Genomic DNA, 20,343 nt, shown 5'->3' with positions numbered 1-20,343 from the left:
GCAATGGAACCAGGAAACGAGAGAACTCGACAGCTCTCATTGGTAATGATGGAGCATCTCCTTTCAGAAAACTTTACTTGAGGCAAAGATATTAAGATCGAATACACTTGGGATATTTAGAGAGAAGCCAGCCAGGTAAGCGGCTGATGAGAAACTGAACTGCAGCCTAGCAACATCTCACACCTGGGGACAGGCTCTAAGCGCCTCACTCAATCTTCCTGAATTCTTTCACTCACCTGCAGAGCAGGGATGGGGAAGCAAGGCCCAGTCCACTTCTTGGATCTGGAAAGAAAGCCCTATGGTGTGCTGCCGGGCACAGGAGGCCAAGGCTGCTGACAACCCCTCAGAGAGAAGAGGGGTTCCCCTCCCAAGGCTGGAGAGCCTTAGCAGAGGCTGGCTGGGGGCAGGATTAGACTGCAGGACGGTCCCCAGGGTTAGAACGGCTGGGCTGGGAAGCAGCCCTGACTCTGACACTGCCCCAAGGACTGCAGTGGCCCCAGCACCTCCTACGGAAGAGCCATTCTAATAATGCAGACAGGACACCTCAGAACACCTCAGTTTCAAACGCATCTTAATTCCTTTTTTAAAAAGTGTTTTCACTCCCCAAACTGGTCATTTCTCCTTCTTCCTCAAAATGCTTTTGTAGCTCTCCACTGCCCTTAGAATCAAAACCAGACTCTTGATCGTGACTTTGAGTCCAAGTGCAAGTACAAAACCCAGCACTTTCCCAAGCCTGCCAAGCCTCCAGCTTTTCCTGAGCCCCCTCCTCTCCCTCCCCTCAGTTCCTCGTATTCCTCAACCTCTTTCTCTCCTCCAGGGCCTACACATGCAGGTCCCTCTGCCAAAAAACTTCTTCTCCTCATTCTTTGCCTTCAGTCCTGTCCTTGCCTGACTCCACAACCTAAAGGGAGTCCGCCACCTTATTCTCCTGGGGCACCCTGAGCTTTCCTGTTCTGCCATCTGATGAAATCCAGTACTTACTGGCCTGTGTTTTCGGTGTCTCTCTCCACTGCCTGAGGGAAGGGATCCTATCTGTCTGTTCCACGCAGCTTACCCAGCATCTGACAGCATCCTTGGCATGGAGCAGGTACTTCAATAAAAAACACAACCAAAGAAAAAGTGCTTCTTTCTCCCAAGTCCTCTAGTCATTTAAAATGGATCCTTGGAGGCTCAGAGGCCAGAGTATGCAAACCAGTGCTCGAAAGGGTGGTCCTGGAGACTAGCTCCTGCCACTCACAAGCTGCAGGAAATTCTCCAAAGCCCACCGCCCTTCTGAGCCCATTTCCTTATGTGAAAAGTGGCAATATCAGTATCTTCCTCATCAAGCCACCTACTGCAGAGGTTAAATAACAGAATGCAAGTGCCTAGGATAGCTTGGTACTCAATAGTTATTATTTACTTACTTTAAACTATTAGGAAAAAAAAAAAAAAGACCCCAACAGGAAAAGACTTTAACTCCATGGGTATTTTTAACTTTAGGAAAGGTAGGAGGTGGCAAAACTTGAGAAAATTCCATAATTCACTGGGATTCTTTAGTAAAACTTGATCCACTGTCAATACCTAGAAAAGTCTCTGACTTCAGGCAGCAGGCTGTGTCCCTCACCACTTCCAGCTTCAGAGACAGGAAGCATGATGGATGGGTTCCTGGGCTAAATCTAAACTGTGTAAGAACCACATAAGAGCTTGCACGTTTCCTAACCCCAAATGCATGCCGTTTACCATGTATTAAAAAGCCTCCTCAGGCCAAGTAACTAAGGAAGGGGACCATTCTCAAGGACTCAGAAGAGTACTTTGTTGCTATGAAAGTAATTTTATATAACAATCATTCTGTTGTTTGTTGAAAACAATTATACATTTATGGATGATCACAAGAGTATTCTTAATATAATCATTCATCTGCAATGGCTGTTACCATATAAAATGTTCATTTCCCTTAACCTAGCAATCCAACTTCTAGGAATTTATCCCACAGAAATACTTAGGCAAGAGTACAAAGACACACATAGACAAGGATGCACACTGCAAGTTTGTGGTAGGGAAAAACTAGAAATCACCCAAATGCTCAACACTAGGGATGTGGTTAAAGTACTGTGTATCTAGATAATTTTTAAAAGTATACAGTTAGAAAAAATATACTGACATGGAAAGATATCCAGAATATATTAAGTTAAAAAAAAAGCAAGTTGAAAAACAGTATGAAAAACATGGTCTATTTTTATAAAGTAACGACAATTCTTTCTAGATACATGCATTGAAAAGAAAATCAGAGGTGATATATGTATTAATATAATTATGGCTGATTTGCATTGTTGTATGACAGAAACCAACACAACATTGTAAAGCAATTTTCCTCCAATTCAAAAATTTTTTTAAAAAAAGAAATTATCACAGAAAAAAAGAAAATTAAAAAATAGAACACCAATGTTTTCTCAGTGGGGGAATGAATTATGAAGGACTTCACTCTGTCACATATTTCTATGTTTCAGGTTTACAATGAGCAAGTATTTCTTTAATAAATGGGAAAAGGAAAAAAATGTAAAATTAAAAAAAAAATCTCTTGTTGGTATTAGTCTGTCCATACCACAGAACTCAGGATACTCAGTCGATGCCACCCACCCCCACACCCATCTCCCTGCTTGGGCCTGAATCACAAAGTGCGCCGACTTAGCCCATGTCATGAGGTTGCCATTAAACAGCAGCAAGCAAAGCCACTTGAATTTCCAGTGTCCCTTACAAGGTTGGAGGGCCATGTTTCTCCTAAAACTCAAGTGAAATTGCCTTGGAATTTGTGGTTAAGGTCTACCAATTGCAGAACTGAGAGCAGACAGCCTCTCCAGCAGAATTCTAAAGCGCAGCTCAGAAATCAAGCCCCGCTGAGTTGGGGAGTGGTTTCTTTCTAATGAAACCCAGAGTTGGGGGGGGGGGCAGGGGAGCAGTCACTGGCAATCTGAGAAGAAAGAATGAGCTGATCACAAAAATAAAAGGGGATAGGGAAGTAAGAGAAACTGGCTGTAAAGTAAGAGGGAAAGAAGTTGAAGTGTCTACTGGTGAAGTTGCTGCAGAACTTTATGGTTCCTGATGGTGACTGGATTTTGTTCTAAATCTGTGCAGCGGTGAAACAACAGCAGCCACCCTGTCACATTCTCTTTCCACATGACACTTTTATATTGGCCCGACATCCTGATCAATATGCAAGGATCCTCTGACCCCAGGTACCACTTGGGTACGGGGACAGAAAACTCATTTGCCCATCTGCTAGCCACTCGTCTTCTTACTAAGAGAACCCCAATTTTCCTCCTCTGCCTTTCCTTGGAGATGACTTTCAGCCCCAGAAGGTGGATATTGATCAGTAAGTCAACAGGGCTGTCTCACTTTCCTGACAATTCTGGCCAATGAGGGGCTTGCCTGATAGCTCAGTTGGTAAAAAATCTGCCTGCAATGCGGGAGACCAAGGTTCAATTCCTGGGTCGTGAAGATCTGCTGGAGAAGGGATAGGCTACCCACTCCACTATTCTTGGGCTTCCCTCATGGCTCAGCTGGTAAAGAATCCACCTGCAATGCAGGAGACCTGGATTTGATCCCTGGGTTGGGAAAATCCCCTGGAGAAGGGAAAGGCTACCCATTCCAGCATTGTGGCCTAGAGAACTCCATGGACTGTATAGTCCATGCGGTTGCAAAGAGTCGGACATGACTGAGTGACCTTCACTCACTCTAGCCAATGAGATGCAATGAGTGCAGTTCTGTGAAGGTTTTGATTGGTCCTGAAAAGAGACACAGGACAGAAGTGTCTTTTTTGCTGCTAGTAGATTCTGTCAAGTGTGAATCCAGGATGGTAGGGATTCCAGCAGCTCTCTCTAGAACGTCAGGGAATCCCAGTTGAAAAAGACAATCCAAAGCACTGAAGAAGACAGAGCAGGAAGTTAGAAAGAACTCAAGTCTTTAACAGTGTTGTTGAACAGATGATAACCAACCCTGGAACTCCCCACCTCCAGATGACTTACTATGTAAGATAACAGTACTATTGTTAAGCCATTTTAGTCATGGCGTTCTATTACTTGTAGTCAAAACCATCCCGACAGATAACAAGAACAAAAGGTGCCCGCTCCATCTGCATCCTCTAATGACCTAACTTCCATTAACTAACTGCACACAGGTCTGAGGTCGTAGATGCCCCTAAAGCCCTGTGAGAGCAGCTGACTTTGCCAGCCTAGGGCGAGACCTGCCTATTTTCTCTGGTGCTTTCGACCCCGTGCTCTAGAGGACTTCTCTCCCACTCCATGTAGTTGGAAGTGAGGAGCGGGGAAGCCTTTAAACATAAATCCTGATGCTCCCATCTGGACCACCCTCAACTGGGGGAACCCATTTACCTAGACAGAACTAATCTGAGTCCTTCCCCAGGACTGATGGAGAGATGTTGGAAGAAAAAAGCCTTCTGCCTGCCGGGTACAAACTGGGAGAACTGGATACTCTGGCTGGTGGTGCTCATCTTTCCTGGCACGTGGGCAGAGTCAGTCTACAGCACAAAACCAACACACAAGTAGCAGCCCTGAGGACACTTTTTGAACATATAGGTCAATCCATGCCCGAAGCCCTGGACACCCCAGTAACCTAAGCCGATAAAGTCTGTTCTTATTTCAGGTAGTTTGTGTTGGGCTTCTGTCACCTGCTTATGATTAGAACCATCCAGACTAAAATAAACACTGACCTGCCCCACCCCTATACCTTGACTTCTTCACCTTCTCTGGATACTCTTCTTTCCCAGGCTGCTCACATTTCTACTTCCTTTTCTCTACAGCTCAGCTTCCCATCTCTGAGCAAACCAACCAGAAGATGACTGCCCTCTAGCAGGTCAGGGCTAAGTTATGGAACCCATCTAAGTCATTCTTCAGAGCAAGCTTCAGAGACAGCCCCACGCAGCCCCACAGCAGGGTGAGAGCACCACCACTCCCCATCACACCCGCTAGAGTCTTGTCTCTTTCCTTTGCCCTCCCCCACTGCCCTAATGCTGTTTCTAAGTCTGGAGGGCAATGCTGTGGATGCTGTTCAGACCTGGAAAAGCAGGTCTAAGCACTCCACTTACTAGATACTGCTCAACATGTTCTCACATGCAAATGGACAGGGTGCTTCGTGTAAGTCACTGAGTTTAAGGTGGGCAGCCAAGTGAGGCAAGACCATCACACAGAACTATGCTGCTAGGTACACGTGTGGGTCTGTCTATGTACACATCAGACATAAAATACATGTTCTGTGTAACAGCATATGTGTGATCCTTGCACAGTGGAACCAGTCAGGGCAGAGCAATGCCTACATGTCACAAGGGAGGTTCTCTGCAGCATCAGGAAAGTGTGCCCTGCTCCGAGAAAACTATAAAAAGATTTTTCACCTTATAAAGAAGGATTTACTTACAAGGGTCTACTAAAGTACATGGGCTCTAGTGCATTTAGAATAGGATTTGATTTGCTTAAGACTTTGCAGGCACTGCCAACTATATAAATCAAGGAGCCACAGTTGAACTGAATTTGCTTTTTTGTTTTACAGTGTGATACATATAAAATGAGGTGATTTTATATGTATCACTATTATTGATTTTCTGTGTGGGAGAAGGATAATGGCACCAAAAATGTTATCATATCAGCTGAGGCAGGCATCTGATGCAGAAACAGGCAATGGGACAACCAGGGTTTTCCTGTAAAATGGGGTCTTTATTAACATTGAAAAAAAAAAAAAAGATCAAGGTACCCACCTTCTTTATTCATATAAAGTTTTTGAAGACTGAATAATAATAATTGGAGGTTTTATATATATATATATATATATAGAGAGAGAGAGAGAGAGAGAGAGAGAGGCACTATTCTAAGTGCTTTGAGAGTATTAACTCATTTCATCATCTCAATAACTTCATGCATAGTTACTATTATTTCTGCTTTATAGATGAGCAAATGGGTTATATTGCACAACGTCAGGAGGCAATAATTGGCAGAGCTGAAATAAAATGCAGGCAGTCTGGGCCCAAGGCCCATGCTTGTACCATCATACTATGCTGTCCCCCTTGATCTAGTAGTAATATGCCAGATGGTGAAATGTGCCAGATGGCGAAGCGTGCCAGGGAAAGAAGCAGAAATGGGGGCTACCTTGTCTATAGCTACCTACCTAACTTACCAACAAGCTCAGGCACGTGGAGCTGAGAGCCTATACTATGCAATAAAACAGGAAGGATGGAAAGGAGGGAGCTAGGGATGGAGGGAAGGGAAGAGAGGAAGAAAGAAGGAAAGAAAAAGGAAAAGAAAAGATGACTAAGAGGAGGCACAAGGGAAGTTTCTTGGTTTGGGTGCTGGTTACGTGGGGTATGAACTGTCAGCAAGCTGCACTTTTTATATACATATTTTCATGAATAAAAAATTAAAAGATGAAAGTATGTGTTTAAGAGGACTTGGATAACATTACAAATGGCTTTGGCCCTCCTCTATTTTCCAAATGTTCTAGAATGCCTGAGCAAGGCATGTTGGAGTTCAGAGACTACATGTACAAGTGCAGTCATCTATGTGGACGACTCAAATCTCATTGTCCAGCCTGAGACATGTGCAGCCCAAACATCAACTAAGCTGTCATGGTTAAGAGAGTGGCGGTAAGAACTACAAAGCCTGGGTTCAGATTTTCCCTTGGACTTACCAGGTATGTGATATTGAACAATCTACTTCCCCTCTCCGTGTTGTCTTGCTTTCCGCAGCTGAAAAGCTGGTATCACACAGTGCCTAACTCACAGGGCTTTACTGCACATTGACTGAGCACTTACAATAGTGCCTGGCACACAGAACACACTATTGAATTTTAGCTCTGTCCTTACTATTTCCGCTCTTGGCCACGGTCTTCTCTCTTACATCAGTTGCCATATACTTTTCTTCATCATTTCCCCATTATTTAAATAATTACTACTTCCTGCCATGTTTCAAGAAAAAGCTAAGGTAGATTTGTTTTAGCTATTATTCAAGAATACCATCATATTACGAAAATCTGGAAATCAGAAAATCAGGTATTATACTTTGGAGAGTGAAGTCATCCTGTCGCTGCTGTGAAATGCCCGAAGTGACTTGCAGACAACACCCACAGCTGTCACACTGGAGACTCCACAAAAGGGCCTGTCGGGGCAGACAATGCTGTGGAGCAACCCCAGTCAATGCACACTCAAGAAACAGCCACGACATTTTATTTTCAAAGTTTCCAATCCCCTAGGAAAGTTAGAAGGAAAGTACAATATATCCTTCACCTCCATACTTTCTTCACCGAGATTCACCGGTTATTAACATTTTGCCACATCTGCTTTCTTTTCTCTCTCTCCTCCAGCCCACTTTGTTTTGCCAAATCATTCAAAAGTTAAGCTGCAGACATCATGTTATTTTGTTCATAAATAATTCAGCTCCTATCTCCTAGGAACAGGGACACTATCATAATATAATACCAGAACATAATACCATATCACACCCAAGGAATTAGAATTTCACAGTTGCACAGTACTATTATCTAATATACAGTCTATATTTTTTCTAATTGCTTTAAAAATAACCTTTTTTTTCAATCCAGGTTCCAGTTGAGGACTGGACATTTAAATGATCATGTAAGTACATTTAAATGGTCATGTTTTCTTTTTTTTTTTTTGGTCATGTTTTCTTTGATCTAGGTGAGTCCCAGCCCTTTTACCTTTCAGAGCATTGACATTTTTGAAGGGTCCAGGCAGTTGTCTTATAAAATATCTTACAATCTGGACTTGCCTGACTATACACTCAGGATTCAAGTAAGTAATCTGTGGAGGGATTCTTTGAGTCCCTGTGAACATCTTGTACCCCAACAATCTTTTTTAATCCAATGGTTTTGACATCTGTTGACAGTGAGCTTGAATCAATGACCACATTAGTGTTGCAAAACAGTCACTGTGATGGTTACTCTGTAGTTGAAATGAACCTTTGCAAATCAAATCCTATTTTCTCCCTCACTTGCATTATTATTTCAGAACTATAACATCAGAACTATTTCAGAAGTTTATCTGCTTGACTCCACCTGACAGTGATTCATAACACCTGTTTTACATTTCTCTGATCTTGATCCACCTGAGCAGGTACATTAAGTGCAAACAAACATATAAATGCACTGGCTTAAGCAGTGGGCAGGAAGCTACCTGTCTATACAAGCAAGAGATTGCCTAGTCTTTAGAGTCCTCCTTCCCATAATGGATCAAATTCCATGTCAGGAAATGTCTATTTTCTAGGAGCTGAAATATCTCAGTTGGGAGAGACTGAAGAAATGTCTATTTTCTCAAAGACAGTTCTATATCAGCATCAGTTTCAGGCATCCCAAGAAGGGAGAGAAGGGGACACAATGGGTTCAGGCAGTAGACTCCTGGCACAATGTTAAAAGACACTAGGACAGTACCAAATCATATGGGTCAGCTTCCAACAGCCTGGTTCCCCTGCCCCAGTGAATGATATTTCTTCCTGTCAACAGTCTAGAATCCAAATGACATCCCAGACTACTGCATTAGAATCCCCGGGAAGCTGGGTAAGAAACAGATGCTCCAGTCCCACCGCTGGCCAAATGAATCAGAGCCCTGTGGGGCATTTGGGACTCAAGTATGTTGAGATCCCAGAGAATCTCATGAGCAGCCAGGTTTGGGAACTCTTGCTAAGAGAAGACCCACTATAGCCTCCAAAGGGGAACTATCCCATAGGCCACACAATGGTAGATGGTAATTAAGGATCAGTCCCATTACATGAGGGCCATCCAGCCAACAACTGACAGCCTGGGGTCTGGAACGAGGGCGGAGGGCTTCAACATAGATGGTCAACTGCATCCCCAATTTATAGCCTACTCAAGGCTAGGGGGAAAAAAGTGACTATACTTAGAGAAGCTGCCAAGTCTATGGTTTTCCAAATTTAACTTCTATCAGAACATTTGGGAACATCACCCCACTCTAAGATTCTGAGTCAGAGATCTCCTCTGGGGCTCAGGGATGTGTACTTGAAACAAGCTCTCTAGATGATTCTGATGCATGGGTGCAAGACTATACTTTGAGACATCCAGGCTTGGATGTTGGTCTGCTCTGCTGGTCAAAGTGCAGGAGTTGGATAAAACTGTGCTGGCTTTCACTTCAAGGCTACTTACCAAACCAAAGAAGCAAAATGTGAAGTCATATGGGAAAGGTTTCTGAGCAATTAATTAACCACTCAGAAACACTCAGATGAATTGAAACCATCTGTAAAAAATAGTGACTTCCACTCCAACATATCATCCCACTGGAGGACTACTGGCAAGCTAAGACAAGAGCATGTGACCAAGGCTCCCAGCACAAAGCCCACTCTTCAGGTTCTATATTAGCAGTCTCCAGAGGGGCACTGAGGGCATTGGACCATCCCCTGGAGGGCACTTCAATCATCTGAATCAAATAATATATCTGACCGTCAAGGTCCTGCCTGATTCCAGCTTCTCATTCATATTGTGAGGGAGCTAGCTCATGGCAATTCCTTCTTTCTCTCTGCCCTATGCTCTATTGCTAACACTTAGCCAAGATTAACATGTGTGTGTGTGTGGCCCCAGAAATGGAGATGGCTAGGCCTCCAGCATCAGGGAGGAAGGACCGTGCTAATTGTGGGAAAGGGGGCAAACAGGAAAAGCACTGGTCAGCTCCATTCAGGGCTGGCCTTTGGCTCTCTGGGAATGAGAAGCAAGGCTAGCAGACTGCGACCAAAGTTCCGGGTATTAGTGACTCCCACTGCTGGAGGTCATATGACATATCCTTCCCTCCCATGGCCCAGACAGCTTTCCACCTGGGAAACGCCAGGAAACAAACCACCTTCGTGGTACAAATGGGGTACATAGCACTCCCAGGAAAGCTCCCTCCACAGACATCAAAATATACCTGAAGGTCCCAACCCTAGCAGGCTCATGGTGAAAGGACACCCACACCAGCCAGCTTCTGGGGCTCTTACCTGACTGGAACACATATCTGGCCAAGCCCTGCATTAGCTCTGCTGGCCACGTCGGGGGCGCAGACTCCCCTGTTTCTCTCTTCAGACGAAATGTCAACTCAAAGCCAAAACCACTAGGTCCATCTGTTCCTGTGAATCTGGAAGGAATAAAAAGCAAATGTTTTTAGTTTAACTACCTTAGGGAAAACACTGTTTTGTTGCCTAATTAAAGTTCTCCTTTCTTGGTGGCTTCAGCATCCAAACCCCCTAGTTGGAAGCATCTCAGGGAATAAGCCTTGAGGGGAGGGAGGACCCTGAAAGGGGGTAAGGAACCAGAACACTAGCCTTGCCCTCCAGCTACCAAACATGTGTATGACCTCAGCCTGACCAATCAAATTCGCCTGCTGGTACTCTGAATTACGAGTTCCAGATTTTGTGGCTCTGGAATACTCCTTTCTGTATGACTGAGGCTCCAATACTGAAAATTGTCCTTATTCACATTCTCTATTCCTACTAGATATTAATAAGCACCTACTTAGTTTGTTAAGAATATATGTCCTACTGTATACCCTAGGAGGATGAGACCCTTCTCCACTCCCACCTCCACCTTGCCCCACGACGGGACAATCCTTGGGCTGAGCTGGCTGGCCTCCAAACTCAGCATTTGAGGACGGGTCTCAAAGCAGACTCCAAATACTGGGAGGGCCTGTGATCTTTCTGAACCCTGGCACCCCGTGTGCACTCTCCAATCACTGGCATCTGGAGGGAGCAGAGTTTGCCCCCCCTTCCTGGCCCCAAGTGGCCCAGAGTGATGACGGTCATACACATCAGAGGGAGATGAGGCCGGGGAGCAGTGCCTTCTTGGAAACGCTCAGGAGCCCAAATCTTCAGGGGAGTCCATGCAACGGACTTCTGCCAGAGAGGGAAATGATGTAGATTGAGAGGAAGGCTGGTTGGTGGTGGCACCTCCTGGGGGGAGGGAAACATCCAGGGAGGGGCGGCTGAGAGCTATAGGAGGCCTGCCAGCCCAGAAAGGGTTAAAAGTTAAAATATGTTCGTGATATAATTTTCAGTAATTATATCTTGTACAAACATGAGCCACAATGATTATACACATGTAAACTCCTGAGCATACAAATTCAAGCTATAAAATAAGATGACGGCCAACACCTTCTTGGAGCCAAGCTACTGGAACAGGCGGTCAGAGCGGAGAATGCTGAAGGTCAGAATGAGGTGATCAGTGCCCAATCCTGGGATTCCACGTGACATCATTCCTCCACCATCATCATCATCATCGTCTCCAAGGGGCCAGGCCAGGAGACTGGACATAAAGAGGTTCCAACGACTCAGAAGCTCTGACACCAAGGCCAGCCCTGCTTGTGTACATGGGTGGGTCCAGCCTACCTACACCTGCTGCAGTGAGGAGATCACCTCTGTTAAGTTCTCTAAACTTAAAGTTTCTCTAAATTTAAGAATCTGAAGGACTGAAAGGAAGCCTTATAATACCATAGAATACTTAGATACCATTTTCTCTTTTTCTTTTTTAAAATATTTATTTATTTATTTTAATTGGAGGCTAATTACTCTATAATATTGTAGCAGTTTTTTGACATACAGTGACATGAATCAGCCATGGGTGAACATGTGTTCTCCATCCTGAACCCCACTCCCACCACTCTCCCCATCCCATCCCTCTGGGTCATCCCAGTGCACCAGCCCTGAGCACCCTGTCTCATGCATCAAACCTGGACTGGCAATCTGTTTCACATATGATAATATACATGTTTCAGTGCTATTCTCTCAAATCATCCCACCCTCGCCTTCTCCCACAGAGCCCAAAAGACTGTTCTATACATCTGTGTCACTTCTGCAGTCTTGGATATAGGGTCATCGATACCGTCTTTCTAAATTCCATATATATGCGTTAATATACTGTACTGGTGTTTTTCTTTCTGGCTTACTTCACTCTGTATAATAGGCTCCAGTTTCATCCACCTCAATAGAACTGATTCAAATGCATTCTTTTTAATGGCTGAGTAATATTCTATTGTGTATATGTACCACAGTTTTCTTATCCATTCATCTGCTGATGGACATCTAGGTTGCTTCCATGTCCTGGCTATTGTAAACAGTGTTGTGATGAACATTGGGGTACACATGTCTTTCAATTCTAGTTTCCTCAGTGTGTATGCCCAGCAGTGGGATTGCTGGGTCATATGGCAGTTCTATTTCCAGTTTTTTAAGGAATCTCCACACTGTTCTCCATAGTGGCTGTACTAGTTTGCATTCCCACCAACAGTGTAAGAGGGCTCCCTTTTCTCCAAACCATCTCCAGCATTTATTGTTTGTAGACTTTTTGATAGCAGCCATTCTGACCAGCGTGAGATGGTACTTCATTGTGGTTTTGATTTGCGTTTCTCTGATGAGTGATGTTGAACATCTTTTCATGTGTTTGTTAGCCATCTGTATGTCTTCTTTGGAGAAATGTCTGTTTAGTTCTTTCGCCCATTTTTTTGATTGGGTCCTTTATCTTTATGGATTTGAGCTGCATGAGCTGCTTGTGTATTTTTGAGATTCTTTGTCAGTTGCTTTGTTTGTTATTATTTTCTCCCATTCTGAAGGCTGTCTTTTCACCTTGCTTATAGTTTCCTTCGTTGTACAAAAGCTTTTAAGTTTAATTAGGTCCCATTTGTTTATTTTTGCTTTTATTTCCATTATTCTTGGAGGTGGGTCATAGAGGATCCTGCTGTGATTTGTGTCGGAGAGTGTTTTGCCTATGTTCCCCTCTAGGAGTTTTATAGTTTCTGGTCTTACATTTAGATCTTTAATTAGATACCATTTTCTCTGAGTACCAATGGGGAGGCAGACTCCATTTGGGGGTATACATCTAGAATTTTGGAGGCCAGGCTAGAAGATGCTTGGCAGGATGCAGTGTAAGCTATTTTCTTTCCTTGCTGAACTGTCCTGGCTGGGAGCAATTCTATGCAGAGGCTGAGGGAAGAGTTAAGCAAGCCGAGGCTGTAGCCTTGCGAGGGGGTGTGAAAACCCGGGGTAAAGCAAGACTGACTTGGAGTCAAAACCCTGCAAAGAGAGATGGGTCACTAGGGCAAAGGGAAGATTTTAAGCAGCCACCAATTAGAGGCTGCTTTGTAAAATGTATTAGACCATTACTCCCAGGCTTTCATCGTGGGCCAAGAAAAATACATGATTTCTAACCGCAAAAACTTGAGAAACAGACTAAGAGAAACACGCTCCTCAGACTGTGCAAAGGGGAGAACCCTCAGATGCAGAGAGAGGAGCCACATCCTCCCAAGCAGTACCGCCTCTCTAAGGAGGGACATACACACGCACACATGGGTGTGTATGCGCATAAACGCACGTGTACACCGTCTGCCTCCACACAGGCTGCTTTCTGGGCCAGCTCTGTGGTGGGCAGGCCGGCCCTCACTTGGCTGGCTGGGAGGGATGGTCCAGGCCAGATGGTCTCCACCTGCATTTGATTACCACCCACCAGGCTAGCTGGACGCAACCTCTAAACTCTGAAACATGAGTTTGGAATGGCCTAGCCTCGGGATAAACACACAACCTGGGGCCTGTCAGAAGGCCTCTTCTTCAAAGCAGATTGCCCAGGCAATAGCCGAATGACAAGGTCATTCAGTCTTTAACATCCCCTGGAGGGGCCTGGCTTGGTCTGCATTTCCTCACGTGAGGGCTTCTCCAGCCAAAGCAGACTGATCTGACCAGAGTAAGGAGCCCCTCTTGGGGAGCGGCTGTCTCATGCATCCTCTTGAGAAAGGAACCCATGAGAGGAAACTGGCACGTGCTGTAGAAGGTGGGATCTGGGTCAGAGCAAAGAATCTTACTAACACAGAAGGCTCCTAAAACACTGGCTGGTGGTAAAGGCGCCCAGTGGAATTTCTTCCTACAGAGATTCTTTTTTTTTTTTTTTTTTTAGATAGAGAATTTTAATTAAATTGGCATAGTTTATAAAACCAAAAAGATAAAGTGGAATTTGTCAGTGTATTTTCAATTCTTGCCTTAACAGGCTAATGAACACAACTTCAAACACATCTGAATCCTCCTCTGTTCTATGAGACAGTGAAGGGACCTTTTCAGTATTTAAATATATTAATATAACCAGTTATAGAAATCTAAATATAAAACCAATCTCTTATAGGGTTTGAGAAGGAATGCACCATCTCCCTAAGAAGTTTAATATTCCTTATTCAAGTTCAATCATCTCTTTAGAATGGGAAAAGTGATAGTACTTGTTGAACCGGAATTACTATCAAAATTAAAAAAGCTGACCATATTTGTTTAGCCACAAACCAATCTTATTTAAATCAGGACTGTCCAACAGAATTATTCCATCAGCCGTTCATGATCTGAATTCTAGTGTGTGAGATCAATTTAAATATGGTACACATAAAAAGTCATGAGACACTTCTGTTTCATAATAAATAAGGCAGTGGCCAACTATTACTCATTGGTAGCTTTTTTGAGATAAGCTATCAAGTCCTCCCTCTCTCCCTTCTTCTTAATGCCAGCAAAGATCATCTTTGTTCCAGGGATGTACTTCTTGGGATTCTCCAAGTACTCCATCAGCGTCTCCTCTCCCCAGGTGATACCTTTGTTCTTGTTGGCATCTGTGTAAGAGAATCCAGCAGCCTGACCCGTCTTTCGTCCAAACAGACCATGGAGGTTTGGCCCAGTCTTGTGCTTGCCTCCCTTTTCCACAGTATGGCACTGGGCACACTTCTGAACAAAAATCTTCTTGCCCTTCTCAACATCACCCATTTTTAAATCGTTCTTTCTCTGGGCGCGACCGAGAAGTTCCCGCTCGCAAGCCGAACGCCCCGCTTTCTACCTACAGAGATTCTTAAAGGAAGACATTACACATCCTCCCCTCCCCAATCTGGTAGGGAGTGGTGAAGGATTCTGTCTTGTTGTAGAAGGCTGGATGAGATGGCCTCCCAAGATTGCTTCCAGCTAGAGAACATCTGATCCTGCCTACTAAGGCACCCTAGGGAGAGGCTGGCTTTGTCCCAGCAGTTTGGGGACCCAGGCAATGGCTGTGCCAGCCTCAAGAGTCACATCAAAGCTGCCAATAGGAAAAACATGTGCCTCAAATCCCAACCACCGGAACCTGCCCAAAGGTCTCCCCCAAAGCATCTGATTAAGAAGGTGCCAATCAGTCTCAGAGAGACCAAAATGACTGCGAACTCCAGGCAGAAGACAAACAGGAACTTGGGAGAGACTTCCGAGAATAAATACAAGATGTGGGCAGGCAGAAAAAGCTGACCTAAAAGCTGGCATCTTGTGTTCAACACCATTAGTTACTAGGAAAATTCAAATCAAAACTACAAGGAGATACCATTCACTTCACACTCTCTAGGATGGCCAAAATAAAAGACGGACAGTAACAAGTGTTGACGAGGATGTGGAGAAATTGGAACACTCGTAAAGCAGCAGAGTTGCTTTGGAAAAAACAGTGTGGCAGTTCTTCAATAATTTAAATATACCATATGATACAATTGTTCCTCTCCAAGGTATATACCCAAAAGAACTGAAAACAGTTTTTACACAAAAACTTGTACGCTAATGTTCATAGTGAAATGAAAGTCGCTCAGTCGTGTTAGACTCTTCGCAACCCCATGGACTATACAGTCCATGGAATTCTCTAGGCCAGAATTCCAGAGTGGGTAGCCTTTCCCTTCTCCAGGGCATCTTCCCAACCCAGGGATCGAACCCAGGTCTCCCACATCACAGGCAGATTCTTTACCAGCTGAGCCACCAGGGAAGCCCAATGTTCACAGTAGCATTAGTCATAACAACCAAAAAGTGGAAGCAACCCAAATGTCATCAACATATAAATGGATAAACAAAACATAGAATATCCATACAATGCAATATTACTTGTCAGTAAAAAGGAATGCTGTACTGATTATTTGCTACAACATGAGTGAACCCTGGAAACTACGCCGAGCGAATGGAGCCAGATACAAAAGACCACATATCACATGATTCCGTTTATATGAAATGTCCAGAATAGACAAATTCACAGAGACAGAACGATTAGTGGTTGCCAGGGGCTGGGGAAGGAGAGAATGGGGAGTGACTGCTAATGGGTATAGAGTTTCTTTCTGAAGTGCTGGGAAGGTTCTGGAATTTAATGGTGACAATTGTGCAACCTTGTGAATATACTAAAAAGCACTGAATTGTATACCAAAAGGGTGAATCTCATGCTACGTGGATTACATCTTTAAAAAAAGAAAGTTGGCATCTCAGACACACCTCTACACTAGGGGAGGCAGAGCCAACCATGCCAAATAAGCCAGGCCTTTGCCTGGCTCCATCTACAAATAACCACTACAATTAACTGAATACCTATTAAGTTGGAGGCCTTGCACTAAGCACTTTCCTGATGCTGTATTATTTAATTCCCCAACAACCCTGTGATTCAGCCATTGTTATCCTCGTTTAACTAATATACGAGAGAAAGACACTTGAGAGAATTTAAGTAATATTCTATAAGTCACACAGTAAGCAAGTGATGGACTTTAGACTTGAGGTCTGATTCCAAAGCCCATTTTTTCACTGCAGTGTGACTTCAGGCAAGATATTTAATCTCTCCATGCCTCAGCTTCCCCATCTATAAAATGAGGATAATAACGGTAACTATTTCAGAGTTGTTAGGAGGATAAAATATTTCAAAACTGCCTGAAACACTGTAACATTATATCACACTAAGAGAAAGAGGAAGTTACAAAAGACTGTATGTTATATGAATCCATTTACATATACAATAAATAATATAATTTATAATATATATTTATATTACATAAAATATCAAGAATAGGTGAATCTACAGGAACAGTAGGCAAATCAGTGATTACTTCGAGCTGAGACACTAAAGACACAGGCAGAGTCACTGCTAATGGGTGTGGGCTTTCTTTTGAGGGTGATAAAAAAAAAGTTCTAAAATTAGTTTATGGTGATGGTTACATAACTCTTGAAAATATATTCAAAACCACTAAACTGTATACTTCAAGTGAGCGAACTGTATGGTAAATGAATTTTATTGCAATAAAGCTGTTTTTAAAAACTGAGGTGGGGGGCGGAAACCCCAAAGACCTAATGGTTAAAAAATTCACAAACCAAGCTATAGATATATTCCTCTTAAGCATAAAACAAGATAGTCCATCTCACTCATGGTAAGAGAAATGCAACTCAAATACAAATTAAAAAAACAATGATACCATTATAACTTAGACTGGCAAAAATTTTAAAGTATGACATTATATTCCATTGATGAGCCTGTGAGGAAAGAGGTATTTTCATATAATGCTGGTGGGGATACAAATTAGCACAAGTTTTTTTGGGGGAAGTGAGTAACACCCAACAAAATCACGTATCATTTACCTTTTTTTTTTTTGATGCACCACAGCAGTTTGCCCAATCTCAGTTCCCTGACCAGGGAATGCCCAGAATCCTAACCACTAGATCACCAGGGAACTCCCACATATTGTTTACTTTTTGACTCAGCAATCAAACTCTAAGAGTTTATGATCCCAAAATACTAAATGCCCATTCATAGGAGAGTGGTCCAAAGAGTACTATGCAGCTGTAAGAAGGAATGAGGAACAGCTCTAAAAACTGAATGGATATTGTTAAGTAAAAACAGCAAAAGAGGACTATACCATGCCACCTTTTGAGAAAGAGAAAAGGGAATACAGGAAAATGTACCTGTATTTGCTCATTTCTGCAAAAAGCAACACAGGAAGGACAAATCAGAAACTAATAAGATTGGTTACCTACAGGCAGTAGGTGGGAATCAAGTGGAAAGGACTGTGGGGTGGAGGAAGTATGAGTGTGACATTTCTCTGAATACACATTTCTGTATGGTTATCACTTCTGGATCAATGATAATACTTTCACATACTCAAAATAAACAAGGATGGAGGAAAATTTTAAATGTAATACAAATATAAATTAACAAACTTAACTGTATTTGAAATAATATTACCACACTGAAGAGGGGGGGAAAAGTCACCCAAGTACCTAATGTACACAGTTTGTTGATCATATGTCCTCAGACTAAAGACAGAAAGAACAGTAAACAAATACTGAACTCTGGTTAGCATGCAGTGTTATGGGCTGGTAATTCTGAAACTACTTTCTGTGTAAATGTATTGTGGATAATGAGAGCCAGGTTACTCTGTCAGAAATGTTAAAAAAAAAAAAAAAACTGGTAAACATATATCAAAGTTAAAAATATGTAAAAAAGAAAAAAAAATTTGTAAAAAAGGAAGGATAGAATGAGCCTCATAGGTATGATTTTGGAATTGGAGGTATTGGTATGGTATTTAACAGTGGGATAAAAGGTGTGGGTGTGGGTGTGGGTGTGATACATGTGTATTGCCTAGCTCTCTCCACTGAGTAACACCTCAAAAGCAATGATAACACACAGCACTTAGATCTTGGTTTCTAAATACCATCTACCATTAAAAAAGACCAGAGCTCACTGGAGAAATGGCTGATTCCAGAGTTGGGAAAGCACAAAATGACCTTGGAACTTTTTGTTGTACCAGAAGGTAAGTAAGTACTTAAAGAACGATGTGAACATTTAAGCCAACAGTAAAGAGAACCCAAACTTAAGAGCTCCCACTGGCCAAATTGAGGACAATTTGAGCATCAAAACAAATGGTATTAGCAAATTATAACCTATTAATTAAAACTCTATTGATGCCACACTGATTGTAATGGACCTAGTGACACTGGCTCTATAGATTTTGGACTTACCAGCCTCCATAATTACATGAGTCAATGCCTTATTTTATATATATATATATATATATATATACATACATACATACATGAGGAGCAGCAGCTTTTCACTCTTGTATTTGGAAAAAGCCTTTTCTATAAATATATTCAGTGGTATTTATAAGAGTAAAATATTTAGAAACAATCTAAATGTTCTACAAGTAGGGATATTACCAGTTCTGGTGCACTGTGTGGTGGGACATTACACAGTCATTAAAAACGAGATTTCTTCAAAGCAGGAAGACTAATCTCTGAGTTTTGAGAGGCAAAGGGTTTTCTGCCTCTAACTGCTGAGTAAGTATGTGTTAGTCGCTCAGTCGTGTACAACTCTTTGCAACCCCTTGGAAGGCAGCCCCCAGACTCCTTTGTCCATGAGAGTCTCCAGGTAAGAATACTGAAGTGGGTAGCCATTCCCTTCTCCAGGGGATCTTCCTGACCCAGGGATCGAACCTGGGTCTCCTACATTGCAGGCGGATTCTTTACCATCAGAGCCACCCAGGAAGCCCCAGCTAGTGAGTACTAGATCCTAGATACTTCCCCAATGGAGCCTCAGATGAGAATGCAGCCCAGCTGACATTGATTGCAGCTTTGTGAGGCCCTAAAGAGAACACTCAGATAAGCTACACCTGGACTCCTGACCCAGAGGAGATGTGAGATTATGTGTGCTGCTTTGAGCTACTCAATTTGTGGTCATTTGTTATGCAGCAGTAGAAAACCAACACACCCACCTTGCTCTCTGCCCTTTAAGGCTGACCTCTGTGGGGCTCCTGAACCTTCTGGCATTCAATTGGGTTCAGCCAGTGGAAACCCTAACAGGTGATCAGAGTGAGGAGAGAGACTCTTCAATTGAAGGCTATCGCTGAAGGTCACTCTGAAGAACAACACTTTACACAACTGTTCTGGGTTCTCAAATCTCACTCCCTCTGGTCCCTTCAGTGCTAGGAGAGTAGCAGCTGAGCCAATGACTAGCCTTGCATGACTGCACTCTCTTCTTTAGAAACACACCCTTCCCCAGTCATCCTACTCTGAAGGTGCCAAACTCTTTCTTGTTGAGACCAATATAGGGCACCTACCACTCTTCCTTACTCCCGTGCAAGCCTCCACCACAGGACCCTCCTTGCTATACGGTAACTGCCTTCCTAGTTCTCCCATTAGGACTGGAGTTGCCCCTTTTTGCACCACCAGTAACTTACAAAGAAGTGCTCAGTGAAGGCTTGCTGAACAATGGAACAGAGTGAGACTAAAATATTTACTAATGAGACTAAATTTGAGAAAAAAGGCAAAGTTTTACAGAATTTAGAACACTGGGCAGGGGATAAGGGGGCAAATGCCAGCCCAAGGTTATGAGCTGAAGGGCTTAGGCAGAGTGAGCCTGCCAGCAGGGCAGGGAGGCTGGGAAGTGAGGATAGAAACACAGGACAGTCCTATTAGTCTTGGGCTCCTTGAACCCTCTGGAGGTCCCAAGGTGGATTCGGGGCAGAAACTGCAAAAAATTATCCTACTTTATGGTCCTAATAAGATGCTAGAGACGAATCCAGTGACGTAGACAAGACACAAAGCC

At 43.3% G+C, this 20,343-nt stretch overlaps 2 protein-coding genes across 4 annotated transcripts in view; both read right to left on the bottom strand.

Moving 5' to 3' along the window:
- The window catches only part of SUFU (SUFU negative regulator of hedgehog signaling), a 106,189-nt gene that overhangs the window by 63,617 nt on the left and 22,229 nt on the right, over positions 1-20,343 (bottom strand). For all 3 annotated transcript variants that reach the window (XR_006345234.1, XM_043924899.1, XM_043924900.1), the window contains exon 3: positions 9,978-10,114. Coding sequence is in view for 2 of the 3 variants with exons in the window: in XM_043924899.1 (XP_043780834.1) it covers positions 9,978-10,114 (137 nt within the window). In the remaining variant the exon portion in view is untranslated. The remainder of the gene's footprint in view (positions 1-9,977; positions 10,115-20,343) is intronic.
- Positions 14,269-14,828, bottom strand: LOC122708620 (cytochrome c). The gene has a single exon (XM_043924901.1). It carries the CDS (start codon positions 14,751-14,753, stop codon positions 14,436-14,438), a length of 318 nt encoding a protein of 105 aa, XP_043780836.1. The 5' UTR covers positions 14,754-14,828; the 3' UTR covers positions 14,269-14,435.

Source organism: Cervus elaphus, chromosome 15 (genome assembly GCF_910594005.1).
Source record: "Cervus elaphus chromosome 15, mCerEla1.1, whole genome shotgun sequence".
Classification (NCBI taxonomy): domain Eukaryota; kingdom Metazoa; phylum Chordata; class Mammalia; order Artiodactyla; family Cervidae; genus Cervus; species Cervus elaphus.
The sequence above is the reverse complement of the archived record's forward strand: the minus strand, read 5'-3'. Positions and strand labels throughout refer to the sequence as shown.